Source organism: Microcebus murinus, chromosome 26 (genome assembly GCF_040939455.1).
Source record: "Microcebus murinus isolate Inina chromosome 26, M.murinus_Inina_mat1.0, whole genome shotgun sequence".
Classification (NCBI taxonomy): Eukaryota; Metazoa; Chordata; class Mammalia; order Primates; family Cheirogaleidae; genus Microcebus; species Microcebus murinus.
In genome coordinates this window covers 19,223,312-19,245,672 of record NC_134129.1, presented here as the reverse complement: position 1 = coordinate 19,245,672, position 22,361 = coordinate 19,223,312, and the positions used below count along the sequence as shown (strand labels likewise).

Sequence of the window (22,361 nt, the reverse complement as noted above, 5' to 3'; positions counted from 1 at the left end):
GAGAATACAACTTTTTTATTACTTCAAAAATCACCAAGAATGTAGCTGAACTTAAATTGTGAAAAATCCATCCCATTTTCACTATTGAAGATATATCCTTATCTAGTTCTATATAAAAAACAATATTATTTATATATTAGTAATATAGTTAAATATGTAAAATATATTTTAAGCATCAAGATATACTATTGTCAAATAAATATTAAGTGGTAAATAAATCATCATTTATATATGCATTATATTTATACAGGTATGCACTTATCTAATTACTATTTATACATGATATCATTAAAATTATTAAATATTAGTGATATGAATAGCCAATATTATTAGACGGTTTTATTATTATTATAAAATACAGACTAATATCACTAATTTCCCATTTAAAATGCTGCACCTAAGAATGCCAATCTAAGCACTGGTTTTCTCCACCTGTTGTTTAAAAAATCCTGTTTAAGTATCAGTTGAGATGTTCAAAAATCATAAATTTGGCTGGGCGTGGTGGCTCACGCCTGTAATCCTAGCACTCTGGGGGACCGAGGTGGGAAGATTGCTCAAGGTCAGGAGTTCGAAACCAGCCTGAGCAAGAGTGAGACCTGTCCCTACCAAAAATAGAAAGAAATTAATTGGCCAACTAAAAAATATATGTAGAAAAAATTAGCCGGGCATGGTGGCACATGCCTGTAGTCCCAGCTACTTGGGAGGCTGAGGCAGGAGGATCGCTTGAGCCCAGGAGTTAGAGGTTGCTGTGAGCTAGGCTGATGCCACGGCACTCACTCTAGCCCAGGCAACAGAGTGAGACTCTGTCTTAAAAAAAAAAAAAAAATCATAAATACCACATCAGTGTTAAAAAGAGACAGGAGGTGGATCTTGGTGATGGGAAATCATCAATCCGCACATTAGAATTTGCAATAAATTTCTGGAGTGCACAGAGCAAGATGGAGATGGGTTAATGGATAAAGTAGACCAAAGGAAAGACACATGTCAGAAAAGCTCAGGAAATAAAAACATGACTGTGGAAGAAGCTGTTCTTCTTATCAAAGCTCCAGAGACACTCGCTTGAAGGTAGGAAGAATGGAAGTGATAAGATGGAAAGAAAACATGGTTTTAGTTAAGCAATGTTTCAGTTAAACCATCTCCAGATCAGCTTCGCTTCTGTGAACTACATCTGTTATGCATGCAGAGAAGAGAAGATGCAGACAGGTGGGTGTTTGCTTATAAGTAGAACTCTATAGCTTCTAAAATAATAGTAATAACCTCCCACCAACCTCCCACTAGAGAAGATTAGGACAATTGATGTTGGTGGTAGAATGCCCTTGTATTGCATCATTATCACCCTGTAATTTATCATTTAGAATGTATGTCGAATCAGATGTCATGCCTCCCAATCAATCACACACATGACAGTGAAAACTGACAGTTGCAGCATGCCAAGCCTGCAGGACCTATTGGAGAGCAATCATCAAGAACTTTTGAGGTAAGTCAACAACACGAAAGAGAAAAGTGAAGATGGCATGGCTCTAACAATTCAGGAAACATGAGAGAACATTAAACCTTCTAATGAGTCCACTCAGAAATGCTAGGAGATAACGCATCCATTTAAGAAAAAAATTAGACCTAAAATTGAAAAAAGTTAGAAAATAAGACTACTCAGAAATTCAAAAGGTTGTTGCAAATTTTTAAAAAAGCAAAAAAGTCTTAAAATGAAATCTTTGGGAAATTTCTCACACTAGAAAGGAAAAAAAAGTACTTTTGATGGAAAATATGATAAAAAGAAAATCTGGAATAGATGGATAACTTAGGAGGTCTGAAATCCCACTGGCAATAGTTTTAGAGAAGAAAATAAAACTCAATTGGAACAAAGAGCCAAGGAAGTTCTCAGAAATAAAAGATAGGAATATTATGTAATGAGGACATGAACGAGGTTGAAAAACAGAAAATGTGCTGATCCTCAAGAAATTTTTACACCATGAGAAGAAACATGATGATAAAATATTTCAGGTAAGAAAAGAAAAAAAGTTTTATCTGCAAAAAATGATATTTACATTGGCATTAGAATCAGTTACAATAATGAATTCAGAAGTAGAGATTTAAGTGTATTATTTATAGTTTTAAAATTGTCCAATATAATAAATATTAATAGTAAGATAAAATATTGAGGGAGAGAATGGGAAGGAAACAATAGGAGAGGTAGTTTTTCTATCTCTTGTAGAAAAGAGTTATAGATACCTTTAAATGTGATACTCTAAGAATTAGAAGTACAATGAAAAAAATCATCATAGGAAAGTAAAATCAAAAATGGTTAAAATATGGTTAATATGGAGATTTCAGACTAATGGTGCTAGATAGAGAATTTTATTCTTCATTTACACAATTATGAATTTTTCTATTTGCTAATTTTTTCCCTTTTTTTTTGTTTTTCAGAGGAGTGTATGCTCATTTGTTTTAACCATACACCTATATTATTATTAAAATTAGTTGTTTTTTTTTTAAATGATTTTTACTCAATGATTAATTTGGTCTTTTTTTTTTGGCTGCCAGTGTCAGAACTGGTATTAAATGGTTTATCTGCTGAAAACATCCTACTATCCACTGCCTTGACAATTATTTAAGTAACCTTCTTGCTATATTTCACATTTTACCAACATCCTATAATCCCTTCCGGGAGCTTTGCCAAATATCATCACAAAAAAGAATCTTCACAACTGGTGAAACTGTGGGTTGATACAGCTTTTCATTATTTTAGTACTCTGCAAGGTAGACAAATGTTTATTCAATAGATAGGCGGTGGCTGAAAGATCTTTTCTTTGCAGAGAAGGGACTGTGGGTGGGAGCCAGGAAACAAGAAAACCTCCTACACATCATCTTCACCTAATACCTTGGTTCAGCCTCTGTAATATATAACTTTTTGAAATGTTTCGAGAGTTTCTGAAATTTTCTCTGCCTCTTTTGCCACTCAAGTATATACTCTAGGCTACTCATAATTATCTTTCAAAAACATAATATGATAAAATAAAATTAAAGTAATTTTAAAAAAAAGAAAATACTCCCATACAATTCAGAAGATTTAAGGAATTAAACTTTATGTTTTAAGCCATAACAAAATTTGCTCCCAATAATACTACAGTACCCATATATTGAATATTATTGGGCATTAAAAAAGAAATACTGATAATGTGCTATAGATGGATGAACTTCGAAAACACGATGCTAGCTGAAAAGCCAGTCACAGAAGACCACATGTTGTGATTCCCTTTATACAAAATGTCTAATATAAGCAACTTTATAGAGATAGACTAGTTTTTGCTTAGGGCGAGGGAGGTGGACAGTGATAAGAGGCGGGTAATGGGGATTGACTGCTACTAGGTACAATTTCTTTTATGGGGTGCAAACATATCCCAAAACTAGATGGTGTGTGGTGATGCCTGCCACTATGGCTTAAACATCCGTCCCCTCCAAGACTCATGTTGAAACTAAATCCCCAATGTGGCAGGATTGACAGGTGGGGCCCTTAAGAAGTGACTGGATCATGGGGGCTCTACCCTCAGGAATGGCCTGAATTAATGGACTGATGGATCAATGGGTTAGTGGATTTACTAGCTACCATGGGAGTGGGACTGGTGGCTACATAAAAAGAGGAAGAGAAAACTGAGCATGCCATCGCTTGCCATCTGACACCCTGTGGTGCCCCAGGACTCTTCAGGCAGTAGTCCCCACCAACAATTAAAAAAGTATTAAAAAAGAAACACAGATAAAAATGCACTATCCTGCTTAAAAACATGCATGACCTGCTGGTGCTAACAAGACAAAAATCTGAATTCTTAGCATGGCGCTAGAGACTTTGCACATCCTAATCACAAACCACTTTTTTATTCCTCGACATGGGTTATTTTCTTTCCCAATGTTCCTATTTCCTAGAATGACACTGTAGAACAGAATTCTGTCATGTTCTACTGGATCTATGTTGCCAGTATGGTGGCCACCAGTCCCATGGGCTATTGGGCACTTGAAATGTGACGAGTGCTCCTAAAATACAGAATTTTACATTTTGTTCAATTTTAATTAATTTCGATCCTACCTAGCCACATGTGGCCAGTGTCTTCTATATTGGACAACATGATTTGGGGCATAGACCAGTCTATTTTTGTTCTCGTATGTGAACTTCAACTCGGCTGACATGATTTCATGTGTCTTAAATGTTCTTCCTAATTTGTTGTCTTAAAAACTGCAACTTATATTCTTCAAAGAATTACTACAATGAAGCCATACTTTCCCTGAAATCTTCTCTGCCCAACTTCCTTTGGAAGAATTAGTCTATATGTTTTATGAATGAATTATTCATACTTGAAAGGAAGCTCCACTGTGACCCATATTGACACAGCTGTTTCTCAACACTATGTGCTTTTGTTATTTATTTTTTTTTTCAGACAGAGTCTCACTCTGTTGCCTGGGCTAGAGTGCCATGGCATCAGCCTAGCTCACAGCAACCTCAAACTCCTGGGCTCAGATGATCCTCCTGCCTCAGCCTCCCGAGTAGCTGGGACTACAGGCACGTGCCACCATGGCCAGCTACTTTTTCCTATGTATTTTTAGTCGGCCAATTAAATTCTTTCTATTTATAGTAGAGACGGGGTCTCGCTCTTGCTCAGTCTGGTCTTGAACTCCTGAGCTCAAACAGTCCACCTGACTTGGCTTCCCAGAGTGCTAGGATTACAGGCATGAGCCACCACGCCCGGCCCTAACACTATGTGCTTTTAAATCAGTGTTTCCCAGACCATGTTACCTCTGGTCTCAAGAATGACTTACACGCCAGGTATAGGCCATGAGGATCTGGCTTAGTTGTAGGTGTCTACAAGAACAGATCGATCAAAAATATAGTTTATGTTTTCATAAAATATGAAATATTTAGTATCTTTTTAATATTTGTCGTAAAAAAAAATTCCTGCTTCTGAAAAAGTCTGACAAAGCACTCGTCTAATTGTTAATTCCTTCACAGACTCTTTGTTTACTTTTGATTTTTATAGTGGACAGTTATTTATATTGTGCTTTATTATCTATATGTTTGCATTTGTTATATATTTTGTCACAACTAGATTTAAAGATTCCTGAAAGAAGAGAACACATTCCATCTCTTTTTGTCTCCAAAGTGCCTTATACATAATTGGTGAAATAAATTTTTATCATTTTACATTTTCACTAAATCAAAATCCTAAACATACGTAAGTCCTATCCTAGAATGGGCATACTAGGTCCCTGATGTAAGTATAATGTAGTTTTCTAAGATTTTTGATAGTCTATGGGATGAATATTCAAGTTTCAACATGAACTACTCTTTAGTTAGCAATGGCTTGTTTACTACTATTGCCTTTCTGTGACCTTTACCTGTTCCATAAAGAGTCTTGATTGTATTGTTCAGGATAGTAAGCCTAACTTCTTAGGTTTTCTCGAAAACAAATGTTGGCACAAATACACATCCATCATGTATTTATGAATGGTAATAAAAAAAAATTATAGGAATATGGACCAAGAGAAAAAGTCATTGACATGTACAATAAAAAAGAAAGAGGAAAAATACAGAAATGAAGAGGGTAAGACAGAAGAAGGGAAGGGAAGGAGGGAGGAAGGAAAAGAATGATACACAAAAGAAATACACACAGGAAAAAAAGATTGCAAAAAAAAAAAAGAAAGAAAAAGGAAAGAAAGAAAGCCCAACATTTCATGTGTAGCATAAAGTATTAGTAGAAAGCAGCTTTTATTAATTTATGTTTTCTTAGAACGTTAATTGAAACTAGAAATCTATGTTGTTTATCTCTTCCTAAAACAAATAAATCGGGGTATTCTGAGAGTCTCAGGTATTCAGTCAAAGAGATGTCAAGAAAGGGATTTTAGTTTCACTTTAATAACGGACATGTTGACCTTTAAGTGACTCTAGCCAAGGTCTTTGGTCCTGGCCTCACCACTGGCATAAACAATTTAGAAAAAATAAAATAAAATAAAAAATGATAAATTTCAAGCTACTCAGAATTTTGAGCCTATTAAAGAAAATGGGAAGACGGAAGAAAGGAGAAAGAGAAAGGGAATGATAAAGTCACTAATAATGAAAACAGGTGTAATGGCAAAATAGTGCAAGATCTCTAGGTCTAGGCTGTACATTGGACTGTGCTGCCTTGGGTCAGAAGAAAAACGTGAATTCCACAAAGCCCTGAAGTAGAGGATTTAGCCAGCAGAGCTGTCTAGTCCTCATAAAAGTACATTCCGATTTACCTGATTAGCAAGACCATATGGCTGAACACTGAACCATGCAGGGAGTCAGATTTGATTACTGATCCAGGTTTTTTCGCTCAAAATGTCATTTAATACTGAAAGAGCTCATAAAGCACTTAATTGAACACAGAAAAAAAAAAAAACTGTGGAACTTTATTTTGGATAGCTGTAAAGAAAATATTTTTGGCACCCAGGTGGTCAATTGCAACATGTCAATTTAACTGTTGCAATTTGTCATTTAGTGCTGCAAAGCTATCGTTTAATTTTTATTCCTTATTTTTCCATCATTCGTATTTAGTATCTTGGCCTTGATGCGAAATTTTAAAGACTTAACATACAGATTTTTTGTAAATGACTATTCTAGAACAGTGCCTAGACTTTGGAAGTTCTCAAAAATTTTTGATGAATACATAATTTGAATGATATCATAATTTTAAAGTTTTCACTCCCAATAAACCAGCCCTCCTGAGCAAGTGTAGCGTCCAAACCTGTGGTCAAGTGTGCATGCTCTGTAGTCAAACTGCTTTGCTACAGTCCTACCCTAGCCACGTTTAGGCTGTGTGTTCTTCAGAGAATCCATGTGAGGTTGAACACTGCCTGGCTTTTATGTTAGTTATTTTTATCCTAAACATTCCCCATCAAAATGTCTAGCAGTAAAAATTTCAAAGTAGTAATTAAACATAGTTATGATGAGTAAATGATGAAATGGACGATCCAGAGAGGATGCTTGTCTTCGATTATAGGAAAATAGTAGAAAACCTCCATGTCTCTTTATTTAAAATGTTAGCAATATTTATATTGCTAAATATTTATATTACAATTATATTACAATATTTATATTACAGTTGACACCATTGCCCTCTGTCCATCCAGGGGCCATGATATATCCTACAGAGAAGCTAAACTTATGTCAAGTCAAAAGAGTCACAGGCTAGTTCTACAATGCAAGTTCTCAACTTCGTACTGCCAGCAATGTGCTCTGCTTTCTTGGAATATGGTGGAAATCTAAATGCAAAATATGTCAGAGTTTGAGTCTTGGAATATAGCATGAAAAGTAAAATATCATTTAAAAGTATAGCAAAGTTTTATAAATTAAGGAATGAAAAAATGGGGGGAGGAAAAATTAAATCATCAAATCCTAGAACTTCCAAAGTTAATTAACATGGAAAACTCTATGCTTCATTTTTTATGTGTGTGTGTATATATACATAAACATACATACATATATGTATATACACACACATACATACACAATACTAGGCTTACAAGCTTCCTACCCATGCATCGCTGTTTTATAGGGTTCTCATTTACTTCAGCATTTAGAAACAAATATTCTTTGAAAACATTTACTGAAACCAGTGATGAAAGAAGTGTCCTTTTTGTTCCTTTTAGAAAAAGAAATGTCTACTTTTCTTTCATTTATTTATGCATGCAATATAAAGGAAGGGTTACAAGCTTGGGCTCTGGGATTTAAAAAAAAGACCCGGGTCTGAGTCTTGGATTTTTCACTTACTAAGGACCGTCTTTGCGCAAATCACTGAACTTATATTCACAGGGCTGCTCTGAGTATAAATGAAATCATGCATATGACATGCTGAGACGAGTGCCTGGAACACTCAACAAGTATTAGATATCACTTTCAGATTGTCATAATTCCTATTATGGAAATAAATTATTTTTAATCATTCCCATACTTAAGCATATTAAAATCAGCAGAATCAATTTTAATATATCAACTTGATGTGATATAAGTTAAGGTAGGCATATGATTGAGAAAACAGAGAATACAAGATTATACAGAAACCAAAAGAACTTAATATCTGTGACTTTCAAGCACAGCTGGGTGCCAACAGTAAAGGGAGATGTTTATTACTAAAAACAAGCTAATTTTATTTATTTATTTATTTTTGGCCACCGATTATCAGAAATCCAAATCCTAACACAAAAGTAGAATTAAAGAGAAAGCTTAAATAGTGTTTTTGGTAGAGAGAGTGACCACTCGTGGAATAATTCAGAGCATAAAACAAACCACTGTTAACACAGGTCACCCAAGAGGGCAGCTTGCAGCCTTTTTGGCACCAGGGACAGGTTTCATGGGAGACAGTTTTACCACGGATGGGGGAGGGGAATGGTAGGGGGGCGTGGCTGGGAGTGGTAGGGGGCGGGGCAGTGGGCGGAGCTCAGGTGGTGACCTGCCCACTTCCTAACAGACCAGACAGGTTGGGGGACTACAGCAATAGGGGATATTAGAGGAATATAAATACACTTTTCTTGGTGGGCAATGCTTAGGCACTCCAGCTTCACTTTAATTTTGTTTATCTTTTGTTGTAGTACCTAAAGTGTCCTTATTTCTCTCTAAAAAAACAAACAAAAAAACCCCCCATAAATATTTAAAACAGTATATCTAAGTTGAGGCCTAACAAAGTTAAAGATTTTTTTTTTTTTTCTTTTAAACCTACCGAGGCCTTGCTTCTTAGCTTTCTGTCCCTGGTAGCCTTTCCTTTTTGGTTGCTGGTGAAATAATGCAAGGTCCCATATTCCATCAGGGCTGCGAAAACAAAAATGAAACACACAGAGACAAAGAGATCCATGGCTGTCACGTAAGAAACCTTCGGTAAGGACTTCCTGGCAATGGTGCTCAGGGTTGTCATCGTCAGAACGGTGGTGATTCCTGTGGGGACAGGGGGGGAAAGAAAAATAGAAGATGAAAAATGACAGACCACCTTTAGTCTTCCATCTGATCCGGCGGGATGTTGTGTGTGGAAATAGACAATGCAAACAAAGGGGGACACGACTGCTAGAGATTTACAGAAAGAATTACTAGTAACCATGGCTACGTGGTGTCCCATGTGCTCTTTGAGTCTGTGGGAATTTTAATCATGCAAATTACCGTGGGCTGCAAAGTGACTCCCAACACCCACCCATCTTTCCCTTCCTCCACCGCAAGAGAGTAGACTCAGTTTTCAGGTGGTACGTGGCTGCCCAGAAGGACAACTTTATTTGTCACCTTCTCTGTGTAACCTGTGGGTGGCCACGGGTTAAAATCTGGCTAAAGGGAGCCAGGGCAAGAATGTCCAAAAGATGGCATTGAAGAGGTGGACTCAGAGACCGTTGCCACCTCCTCATTGCTTTCTGTTGGAATACGATGGCTAAGGGCAACCAGCAACCTTCCTTCTTAGGCCATTCGATGGTCTTGGGAATGAAAACCACCCACGACGCAGCAGAAAGCTAGAAGGAGCCTGACTCCCTGTCACCGGATGTGTGTCATCATAATCACTTTGAAATACTTGCCCCTGGGGCTTTCACGCGAGAAACAAATATTCCTCCATCTAACGGATGCAATAGTGATCTGGGCTTTTCCTGCCACTGTTAGAGTCAATCAAAACGAATTCAGCATTTCCTTGCACGTGAATGTGAATTAAACCTATGTTTAATCTCCAAATTTGAGTGAAGAATACAGACATACTTATGTTAAGGGAATCTATGAAGGCACAGAGCACATCTTTTTATTTTTAAGAATTCAGCATGTATAACTGGGATGTCATGTCCCTGTGTGTGTGTGTCTTTGGGGGTGTTTGCCTCTTTTTATCCATTGGCCTTTCTGCGGTTCTCAACACCGTTAATCTTAGGTCCCTGAACTGAAGAGTCAGCGATGGAACTCAAATTTGCCTCCATGATTCCAAATCTGTCACATTTGTGTCATCTTTGATTTTTTTTTTTTTATACCATGTGTGAGTTACATGCACATGCTATCTCTCTTCTTACTTAACAAACACAGTTCTGATTCTTTGCCCTACCAAATATGACCCCCCAGGAGTGGAATTGTCGACCCTCGTAAAAGTACTAAATACAATGCTAAATGCTTTCCTCACTCGGCCAATATTTATAGAGTAGCGAGATCTGGGATGGAAAAAAGAATCATTAGAAAGGGTTTGTAGCAAGTCTCTTTGGCATGATGCAGGCAATAACTACTTCTTTCCCTCTTGACTTCATTGAAATTTGCCCTAACGGTTTCTCTCACGTGCTCATCTTTTCACTCCATGTCCATCCTCTCTTAGGACTGAAAAAAAAAAAAAAATCAAAGATGACACAAATGTGACAGATTTGGAATCAAGGAGGGAAATTTGAGTTCTATCTCTGACTCTTCAATCTATTAGCTCTGTGTTCTTAAGGAATCTAAGATCTCTGTGCCTCTCATCTAAAAAAATGGGCAGAGTACTATCTTGCTTGGTACTTATAATAAATGTATATAAAATATAATTAATTTACTTATTTGTTCTTAAAGTGGATGCTTAGGTTACTGATTTTTAAGTGATCTTCCTTTCTTAGATTAGTATTTTAAAGCTATAATTTCCCCCTCTAAGCAGTGCTTTAGACGAATCCCATAAATATGTATATATTAAGTTCTTATTAAAATTCAGTTTGAAATATTTTATAATTTCCCTTCAATTCTTGTTTAACCCAAGGGTTATCTAAAAGACCATTTTTTAAAGACTGCCAAATATGTGAGGACATTATTATATTAATTTTATTAGCTTTTAATTTACTTCCATTTTGGCTAAAAAAATTACCTTGAAAAATTTTAGTCTTTTGAATTTTATTCAGATCTTGGTTGAGGTTCCATATGCACTTGAAAATATTGTGTCTTGTGAAGTGAGGTGCAGTGTTTTATAAATATCAGTCATGTCAAGTAGTTGATAATTTCATTCAGATTCTCTGCGTATTAATTGATTTTTTCATGTAGTTCAATGAATGAGAAAAGGGTGTTTAAATGTCCAATTATGATTGTGGATTTGTCTATTTCTCCTATTATTTCTGACAGTTTTTACTTCAATTATTTTGAAATCAAAACTATATTTAAAAGTCTTTGTATATGGTAAGCGCTAAATAATTTCAATGAACGTAAGTCTCCCCTTTCCCTCAACTTCCATACTTTTTTTTTTGAAGGGGGGAAATCATTAAATCACAATGTTCTCATAGTCAGACAAGGTAGACTTCCAAAGCTATTCATGGCTTCCACAATTTTGTCCCATCCCTACTTAAAAAATCTTAAAGCCAATGTGTGGTTTGATTTTATTATTTTACTTAATAAAAATAAATTGTTATTTATTTTTATTATCAAATCAATTATTATCAACAATTGATTTTGTTATCAATTATTGATTAATAATTGCATTCATTTACTTTATTAAATATCATTACTTTCTTTTATAAGGTAAGGAAAACTACAGCAGAACTTAGCTTTCAGACATTTACTTCTTCAATATGGTAATTATGATCACCATGATTAGCTTGAGAAGAATATAATAGATTTCCTATTAAAATATCTCAGAGTCCATGATAATAAGAAAACATTTGGGATATATTGCTATTTTTCTCCATGGCTTCCTCTGCTAAAGATTCCACAGCAGTGTCCCATCAGATTTGAAATAAAATCCAAAATCTTTAAAGTGGCCCACAAAGACTTGCATGATCTATCTACTGGCCACCTCTCTAAGTCTCATCCATGGTGATTCAGTCAGCTCTAACGACAGTTGTCATCTCTGTGAACCTCAAGCATGACATGGGGGAGGGTCCCACTTGAAAACCTGGTGGCTCTCCCTGCCAGAACTACCTTTCTACCTAATATCCATCGGGCTGTCCCCACACTTCATTAGATCACTGCTCAAATGCCACCTCCTCACAGATCAGTCTCAACTTCATGTATAAAATAGCAAAGATCGCACCACCCACTTCACCTGTCAGTCTCTACACATTGATTTTGCTTTCTTATCATTGCCTTTATCGCTGACTAAGATATTATTGCATGCTTTTTGTATTTGTACATTACCTGCTTTCCCCAGTAAAATGTAAACACCATGAACATAAGCACTTTATAAGTTTTATTCACTGTTAATACTGCAGTACCAAGAACACTGCTTGTTCCATGGAAAGTATTTTATAAATGTTTGTTAATTACAGTGTTGAATTAATGAGCTCAGGAACTGTCCTTCAATGACGTATGTGTATTGGTATGTACATATCTAGGTATACACCTAATAAATCTTAATTCTCCAACTTCACAGTATAATAAAAGATACTTTTCAAATTAGCTCTGGGTGTAATTATCTTTACAGTTGATATGCTAATGTTGAAAAAATATGAATTCATGCAAAAACACAATTTCACAATTGGCTTTTCTCTTTCATGATACTCTAGCATACAACTTTATACAAACCCAGTGGTATAAATAATCTGTTCAAATTCTCTTTAGGAGAAATATTGGAATAAAAACAAAAATACAGTGTTTCAGTTGTACTCACATTAACATAGAAAAAATTTAAAATAATTTATACACTTTGGGACATAAAATAATTTGAAATAATTCAAGGAAACAGAATTCAGGTATAAGTGGATTTTGCCCACTAGTTCTGTCAACACCTCTGTTTAAACTCCCAATGGAATTGCATTTCCAAGTATAGAACTAAGTGCCTCCAGCCTTATCATTGCCAATTTTCTGTGATCGGCCTTTTACTATATTTATTAAATGGAATTATTTACCAGCTATCATAGAAACCACATGAAACCTCATGATGGTTGAACATAAAAATGGTTTCAACTTTCTTTATGCTATTTTTATATTTGAGACAGAGTTTCACTCTGTTGCCCAGGCCAGAGTGCCGTGGCATCAGCCTAGCTCACAGCAACCTCAGACTCCTGGGCTCAAGCGATCCTCCTGCCTCAGCCTCCCCAGTAGCTGGTACTACAGGCATGTGCCACCATGCCTGGCTAATTTTTTCTATATGTTTTTAGTTGGCCAATTATTTTCTTTCTATTTTTAGTAGAGACGGGGTCTCGCTCTCGCTCAAGCTGGTTTCGAACTCCTGACCTTGAGCAATCCACCCGCCTCGGCCTCCCAGAGTGCTGGGATGACAGGCGTGAGCTACCGCGCCCAGCTCTTTATGCTTTTTCAAGACATAATTTATCAGCAGTGCAATTCATGTCTTACACTGATTCGGGGAATGAATTGGTTGATTAGCAAGAATTGCGTATCAGTATATGAATGCAGTTTATCATTTTCTTTTAAACAAATGTAGAGCAATTAGACTCTTACTTTTTAAGTGATTTTTTATTGTACTAGATTGATACAGGAAGAAAGCAAAAGTTTATTCTATCAAGTACGAATTACAAATTACCCTATTAATCAATGTTATTGTATAGGCAACTCTCAAACATTCACAGAATAATTGTACATTTTATATGTTACAGAAGCCAGGGAGGTTCTTGTTTCTTTTAGCTACTTAACCCTTTGGAACAGTTGACTGTTCATTAGCAACATTATAAAGGCAGCGTATTTCAAATCTATCCAAACATACATCAGCAAATAAGTGCTAGTTATTAGTGATTTGGATAAAACATAAAATAAAATCTTCATGAAAAGCGATTGAAAATATTGACCAAAATAAGATTTAGGTACTCTGTTATGATTTTCATGTATCAGTTCTTATTGTGTAACCGTACTTCCCTTAACTTCAATTGGTGGGAAAAATAAGTAATTTTCTGAAATTTCAAGTCCCTCGCAATTCTGTTTCCTATGTGTTCTTCGTATGTTCCTTTCAACATGGTCTTGCACTAGAGATTTTATCAATTTTTTGCCTGATTGTATTCTAGAGTAATATATATTCGAATATATATATATATATATATAACTATATACTTTTATCACATAAAAATGTTTTTAAAAATTCTGTAATGCTATAACATAATATGACGTGGCCTACCCAGGGATGTTCTTGCAGGTACTGCATCTTTATTGATCCAAAAAGAGACCCAAGATAGCACAACTGTCAGGATGCAAGGAATGTAGGTCTGAATGGTGAAATATCCCATGCGTCTGCTCAGGTCAAAAAAAATCGTCATGATAACATAATCCCCTGGAAGAAAAAAAAAAACATCTTTTATTTTGGCTATAAGATATATAAAAGTATAGATTATAATTCATATATTTTTAATAAAAATGTCACTTAACACTAGTATCATTCACTGATTCGAGTTTTCTCCTTACCAGAGATCGTGTGAGAGATTTCAGTTGAGTTGCGTAACCCTACAAACGCAAACTGATACAACCTCCAGTATTTGGGGTCAGCCACTTCTACGGAGGGCTTTTTCCACTTATACTCAATTTCGTTTTTAGGGTATCCATCTAGAGAAAAAATTAAAATTAAAAAATAGAATAGTAATACTTAAATCTGTTACTGTCGTAATATCAACGTGATCTAAAGACAAACTCTTGAAACTTTTTCCTCCTTTTTTATGATAAGATATGCTCAGTATAGAAAATACTGCATAAAATATGTATGTATAGTTTGGGTAATAATAATAATATACTGATCAAATAATAATAACCCATGTAATCCTCTCAAATCAAGAAATAGAACCTTGCTAGTTTTCATGTGTTTACCTAGCATAATATTCCCCCTGACGTCTAAATGTGGGGCTATCCTGATTTCTGTGATAATCCTTCCCATGTTTTTTTTTTTTTTTTTTTTTTTTTTTTTTTTGAGACAGAGTCTCGCTTTGTTATCCAGGCTAGAGTGAGTGCCGTGGCGTCAGCCTAGCTCACAGCAACCTCAAACTCCTGGGCTCAAGCAATCCTCCTGCCTCAGCCTCCCACGTAGCTGGGACTACAGGCATGTGCCACCATGCCCGGCTAATTTTTTATATATATATCAGTTGGCCAATTAATTTCTTTCTATTTATAGTAGAGACGGGGTCTCGCTCTTGCTCAGGCTGGTTTTGAACTCCTGACCTTGAGCAATCCGCCCGCCTCGGCCTCCCAAGAGCTAGGATTACAGGCGTGAGCCACAGCGCCCGGCCCCATGTTTTTTTTAATCATAGATTTTTGATGTGCATCTCTGAAAAACATAGGTTAGTTAGAGTTATTTTTGGATATTTGACTGTTGCCATACTTAATGCATTGTTTTTCATATTTAATATCATATTGTGATAGTCATCAATGTTGTATGTAGCTAAATTGTTGCATTGTAAAAATGTCCCAAAATGTATCTATGTTACTGTTGCAGACACTTGTGATGTTTCCTGTTGGCTACTACTTAAATTGCTTCTGGCAACATTATTAGTGGTGCCTTTCAAAACATATATATGCAAATGCTTCTTTAGGATGCATACATACATGTGGGATAGATAGGTCATAGGTTACATATAATTTCAACTTTATGAAATGGTGCCAATCTTTTTCCCATGGAGAGTATACTAACATAGTCTCTCATCAGCCAGAGCATGAAAGCTCACATGAATCCGTATTCTCATCAATGTGGATAATGGGCAATCTTCTTCATTTTTACTGGTCCATGAAGTATATTTTATTTCACATGTTCCTGGTTACTAACAAAACCTGGTATCTTTAAAATAAGTTTATTAAATTCTTGGGCTTTTTTTTTTTTAGAGAATTGCTTGTTCAATTGGCCATCATTTTATTGCATTTTCTCTTCTTTTTTTCTGTTGTTTCTTCTTTGATGAATTCTTCATATATGCTGGACAACAGTCCTTTATTATTTATGTTGAAAATGTTTTCGTCTAGTCTACGGTGTCTAGAATAGAGGTGTCTTCTTTCAAAAGGAATATTTTTGTTTCTGCCTCACATCAGAGAAGTCCCTGAGGGCTTTTTGGACCAACTGAGTGAAGGAAACGTGGGCTCTGAACTCTATTTGAGGGTGGACTTGTGATTAGATCTTCTCAAGAACAGTTATTTTATCCTGGAATGCTGATTTTAGAGGCAGCTTTTTTTTTAGCCTTTAGTTGCTGTGTGTGTCTGTGTGTGTGTGTATGTATATATATATATATGTGTATATATATATATGTATATATATATGTGTATATATATGTGTGTGTATATATATATATGTGTGTATATATATATATATATATATCTGGGACACATCTTCATGTGACCCTAACTGTCCAGCCCCTTGTGTACCGGGTGTATGTAGATATTATATTCTATTAGACTTCCATCCCACAGGGCTGCCAAAACCAAGGCTCAAAGCTGTGATGTTTTGCCAAGGGTCCTCAGATCACAACTGGTTGCAAACCTACCTTTCTGGTTTCAACTTTTCACTGAAAAGTTTGGATTTTTGCTTGCTGAAAATGTCTTCCTACTATAAGTGATCACTTACATGTTTTTGAGAAGATTTCAATAACTTGAAGTTGTAAGTGTCTTTAACAGAAAGGTTGGTCTACCGTATTAAAGATACAGAACCCACTAATACATTTAAAAAGATACTATGCATGGGCAGGCATATTATGTCCTAGTCTGAACCTGAGTTGGAGACATATGACTCTTCATCTGAACATTTAGAGGCAAAAACGAAACTCACAACTAAAGGACGTGGTGAGCATTGTGGAGGGGCAGGGCATGCCTCTAACCCTTGCTAGGGAGAGGCAAAGATATAAAATGTAACCAAACTGTTTGTACCCTCATAATACCCTGAAATAAAAAAAAAAAAACAAGTAAATAAAAAAAAAATAATATCACTACAGAAATATTATGATAGTTTCCTTGGAAGAAAATACTAGGTCTTATATTCAAATTTTTAGTTCCAACCATTTCTTTGTATGTCATTATTTTTTTAATTAAAATAAAACTTATTTTTACCTTAGTTTTTCTTTTTTCTTTTTTTTTTTTGAGACAGAGTCTCACTTTGTTGCCTCAGCTAAAGTACCGTGGCGTCAGCCTAGCTCACAGCAACCTCAAACTCCTGGGCTCAAGCAATCCTCCTGCTTCAGCCTCCCGAGTAACTGGGACTACAGGCATGCGCCACCACGCCCGGCTAATTTTTTCTACATATTTTTAGTCAGCCAATTAAATTCTTTCTATTTTTGGTAGAGACAGAGGTCTCACTCTTGCTCAGGCTGGTTTTGAACTCCTGACCTTGAGTGATCCTTTCACCTCAGCCTCCCAGAGTGCTAGGATTATAGGTGTGAGCCACCGGGCCTGGCCTACCTTAGCTTTTCTGACTCATAAAAGTCTTCTCAAAAATTTGCTATTTATATAGTCAATACTCTTAACCCATCCAACATTCAAACATATTTTGAAATCTAGTGTGATAAAGTTATATCTTGCTTCCAGGAAGATGAACTTAAATTTGAACCAACTTTTTATTCATGGATGTCTAAAAACATTTGAATGTACACCTATCTTCAGTATTCCTTTGTTTAATCAAAAATAAGAAAAGGTCATTGGAAAAAAACTAAAAGTTGTAAATAATCATTTAATAACATATATATATCCAGTACACATTTATGTTCATATTTTAGTTTAAAAGCAAGAAAAAGATGCATTGTTTGTGATTACTTTACCTAAGAGAGTTTAACATAACCCACAACTCTGAAAGTTACATTTTGTCTACAATTATTTTACATTTGTCCATAAACAGGGTCTGAGGCTAAAATTCTATGAAATTATCAATTTTTTTTTATCACTTACAGCTTGAAAATTCCAAGGGACAGGAATGTTCATCCATGGGAAAGTTATGAAGCTGAAGGTAACATTCTGCATTAATTGTCAATCTATTTAGATGGAGAAATAGATTTTACTGTCAATCTATTTAGATGGAGAGATGGATTTCATTATTTCTATTAAACAGAAATAATTTTAAGCATTAAAAATGTCTTGACTAATTATCAGATACGATCTTGGCCTACAATAAAGAACTGTGATTGTTAGAATATTATAATAATTCTAAATTCTCGAAGACTTAATTAAATGGTAATATTACTACATTCGTAAATGAGTATGAACACCCTAACAGTTTTCCTCCCCGGCAAACTAAGACTCCTCTGTATATAATTCAATATGATCCCTGCATTTACTTTTAAAAATTCATACTTCAGTATCTCAACAAATACACACATGCACACAAAAATGCACACACGCACCAGAATAATAGATTACACACCTGGGTAAGTGTAGTGGCGTTTTCTCTTAATTTATTATGGACATCTTTCCATTAAGGATGATTCTTAATAAGCATATATGTTCAAGGCAATACATTAAATAAACTTGGACCTTATACATCAACTCTCATTTAATCCTCTCTTAGGGATGTTCTGCCACACCATTGAAAGTCAGAGTATTATAATTTTATAGCAGAATGGGCTCCTAGAGAAAAATCTCAGGCTATCATTTGCAGCACAGGTTAAGAAAACATCATGTTCATGCCATAACCACTTCTGCCTCAAAGGAGGAAAACCAGAGTTTTTTTCTTCTTTGCTTTTAGTCCTTTTTCACATAATAATGACTTCTAGAGCATAAAAAAGTATTGTCGAAATATCTCACAATTTTAGATTTTAGCACACGAAAGGAGCTCCACGTTCCTTACCTTGTAACTTTGAAAAAAAAGGGAAATTTAGGAGCAGATCAAATGTTAGCATGGGAAATAAAGCAACTACCAGTTTTTAAAACAATATTACCTTAGGGTATACAGAACTCGTCCATCATTCCAAATGCGAAGCAGACGGTTAGGGGTTGTTATCCAGTGAGCATCAGACTTTCTCGAGTTTCTGAAGAAAGTGTCAGGAATCCAAATTTTTCCAACCATATTACTGTTAAGCATAAGCACTTTCATGGTACTATTGAATTTTAAACGACTGTCAAACCAGGTTTGGGCAAAAATTATATCTATTGTGTACTCCTAAAAAATAAGAAGAATGATGACTTAGTGGTAGACCCATTAGTTGAGATGTTTTTCCCCAGAAGTTTGAATTTTTATATTATAAAACTCTTGCAAGTAAATAGCATTTAAACTCAGTCTTTTTTTTTTTTTTGGAGGAAAAAATATGACATTATCTTAACCTTTCTTTTTAATTGCTTACATGAGTCATGTAAAATGAAATAAAATATTTCCATGGAGGCTTTAATCCTTTTTAGATATTTTGGGGGGAAATTTTATTGAAGATTTTGTAATATGCAAGATACAGCCATTAAATATAAAAGCTAAGTGTCATAATGTTAACAGTTATATTAATTCTAGTGACCTTTCCATGGTGCTTAAGTCACAAAAAATTATAAATAAGTACAAAATCAAGATGCAAAATAACCACCAAATGATCCAAAAGCCCTTACACTATCCATTGTCTGAAAATTAATTTTAACATTTAGATCCACAGTTTTTGAGCAATCACAAACCAACTTATTAAGCAATGATATAACATGCCAAACACACTGCAAAGAGTTTTGCATGCTTCATGTCACTAAGTCGTGACTACAGCCCTGTGAAATAGGTACTACTATAATAATTAATCTCAAACAACATTTATTAAGAGAAAGGTAAAGTAACTTCTCCCCACACCACAGAGCTAATAAGCAGCTGATATGGAAACTGAGCCACTATATGCTAAATTCCAAGTCCACACCCACAACAAATGCATATAATTGTGGTCACAGTGAGGTATGGTGAGTTCCAAGGTTGGGGCAAAGTCTTTATCCATATCGGCAAGTAACGGTAAATGAGAAATTGCATGACTATGATAAACCTATTAGGAGCAGGTAATAAGGCATTATCTGCCTTTGTATCCTGACAAAATATTTGCCATATTGTAAACATTAAAATGTATTTGATAATATTAAGGGAACAGAAATGCAGCAATAATCAAGTCCATGGAAGAAACAAAGTGAAAAAGATATGTGTGTGTATAACTTTGATTTTAAAGAGGATGAAAGGTAAATTGAAAACTATGAGGTATTATATAAGCTACTAGCAGTGGGAGAGATTGGTTGCTAGCTCTTGATGTGATATTAGCAACTGGCCAGTTTACCTGAAGGGAAATATTTGACACAAAAAGTAAATGTACTATTGCAAGTTTAACTAATGAATGAAAAATTGAAAAAAAAAATGCCAGGGAGATCAATAGGTAAACAGAATAGGAGTCAACTTAATAGGGAAGTTGTATCAAATCCTTATTCATAATTATAATTTGCTTGACTGGAATATAGAAATAAATTGAGTGGGAAACCTCATCTGTTTTGGATGAGGAATGTTGCAATTTTCTGAAAGCGCATACCTATTAATTATTATTTAAAATGCAAGAAGGGCCCAGATATTATGCAATTGAGTGTAAACATGAACATTTATAAGGCAATTAAATATATATGTATAAAATTATGGATGAATTCTCCCACTAATGATGTAATATGTGATCTTCAATAATATATCCATATATTTAGCATCTATTGTTTCTCAGTCATTGTTTTGCATAGATCTGAAGACATAAGATCCTTGTGTACAAAAATACTTGCATTCTGACCCTCTCTTTACATAGTTTTTTTTGTTTTGTTTTGTTTTGTTTTTTGAGACAGAGTCTCACTTTGTTGCTGGGGCTAGAGTGCCAGGGTGTCAGCCTAGCTCACAGCAACCTCAAACTCCAGGGCTCAAGCGATCCTCCTGCCTCAGCCTCCCGAGTAGCTGGGACCACAGGCATGCACCATCATGCCCGGCTAATTTTTTCTATATACTTTTAGTTGACCAATTAATTTCTTTCTATTTTTTAGTAGAGACGGGGTCTCGCTCTTGCTCAGGCTGGTTTCAAACTCCTGACCTTGAGTGATCCTCCTGCCTCTACCTCCCAGAGTGCTAGGATTACAGGCGTAAGCCACTGCACCCGGCCTCTTTACATAGTCTTGATTGCCATGCTAGAGTAACTTGGAAAGAGAGACAATTAAAATTTTGTTTTTTTGCAACTCACTACGAGCTGGCATAGAGTCAAACCGTGCTGTGGATTTACAGGCTGAAGGTACTTTTGCAATTATATAAGCCTTATAATTTCTGGAGCCACAACCCTGGTGATACACTATTTGTAGCTCAAGCTGAGTCATAATACAACACACATCCCGGAATACGTAATGAAGCCTATTTATGCTGTAGATGTTTAATTATATTATAGAGCAGTATTAATGGAATAGTACATAAAAGGGCATGCATTCGGGAGGGCTAATGGATTCTTATGTACCATATTACTGCTGTATCTCTTCCTTGAACCTTGCGGAAAATTATTGGACAGTTTCGTTGAAGTTATCTTTAATCCCCATTTTGGCCTCCTGTTTCTCAGGCCATTTGTATATGTGTGTGTGTGTGTGTGTGTATACACATATACATATATATATATATACACACACACACATATACATATACATATGTGTATATATATATTTTGGAATCAATTATGATTTATCCAAGCAGCCTCTTTACCTGACACAAATGATTAACCATTAAGAGTCTAACAGTGTAACTTATGCTAATGAAATGACTTTCTGATTTTAATAGCATATGCAAATGGAAAGAAGGTTCATGCTCATTCTATGGCAGACACTGGAAAAAGCATTTAGTCAGAATTGTGTCAGACTTTTGTATGGAATCAAACAGCAGAGACTGCTTAAAATAATCTGCTGGGCTTATGCCTTGGTGAATATCCAACATTGGTTGAGTGAGGGAATCTCAGCTGCTTGGTAGGTGCACTTGGCTGCAGTATCCGTAGCTAACAGGGTATTAAAGGTGGCACTTGAGAACTAATTTGTCTAGTGATAGAATTTCACAAGCAGCAGTAAAAGCTGCTCAGCAGTTGGCAGGATCTTATTTAAAATACCTGATCCTAAAGTTGCTAATCGCTGTTGGGAGGGTTATGACTTCCAAGGGGTCAAAGATTTCCTAAGCAGATAATCTTGAGGTAGCGTGAAAAGTTTTCTACTCACAATTGTTTTCTCAGTCTAAGATCAAGAAAAGAAAGACACGAGGCATATGTCTTGATAATCCATCCTCCCAAACCTCTGTAGAGGCTAATACTCCCAAGCCCTTTTAAACTGCTAATTCTTAATAAATGCTTCACTGATAAGAAAGTCATTGAAGTCTGTGCCAGTTTATGTGTAATCAAAAATCCAATTTTATTTATATATTTGGATTAGTGTAGTTTCCAGAAAATGGTCAAACTGTGTTCTCGTACTTCATAACCCTACTTGCAGGCCATAATTATCTGCATAATAAATAAGCAAAGAAAACAGGAAACGGAACTTCCATTCACTCAGAATAATACAATACCATAGCTTC

At 35.5% G+C, this 22,361-nt stretch overlaps 1 protein-coding gene across 1 annotated transcript in view; it reads right to left on the bottom strand.

Annotated features, from left to right (window-relative positions):
- The window catches only part of GABRG1 (gamma-aminobutyric acid type A receptor subunit gamma1), a 69,983-nt gene that overhangs the window by 4,819 nt on the left and 42,803 nt on the right, over positions 1 to 22,361 (bottom strand). Inside the window, exons 4-8 of the mRNA XM_012743043.3 lie at positions 18,736 to 18,956; positions 17,750 to 17,832; positions 14,309 to 14,446; positions 14,025 to 14,177; positions 8,724 to 8,935 (exon numbers count right to left, since the gene is read on the bottom strand). Of these exons, the coding sequence (XP_012598497.1) occupies positions 8,724 to 8,935; positions 14,025 to 14,177; positions 14,309 to 14,446; positions 17,750 to 17,832; positions 18,736 to 18,956 (807 nt within the window). The remainder of the gene's footprint in view (positions 1 to 8,723; positions 8,936 to 14,024; positions 14,178 to 14,308; positions 14,447 to 17,749; positions 17,833 to 18,735; positions 18,957 to 22,361) is intronic.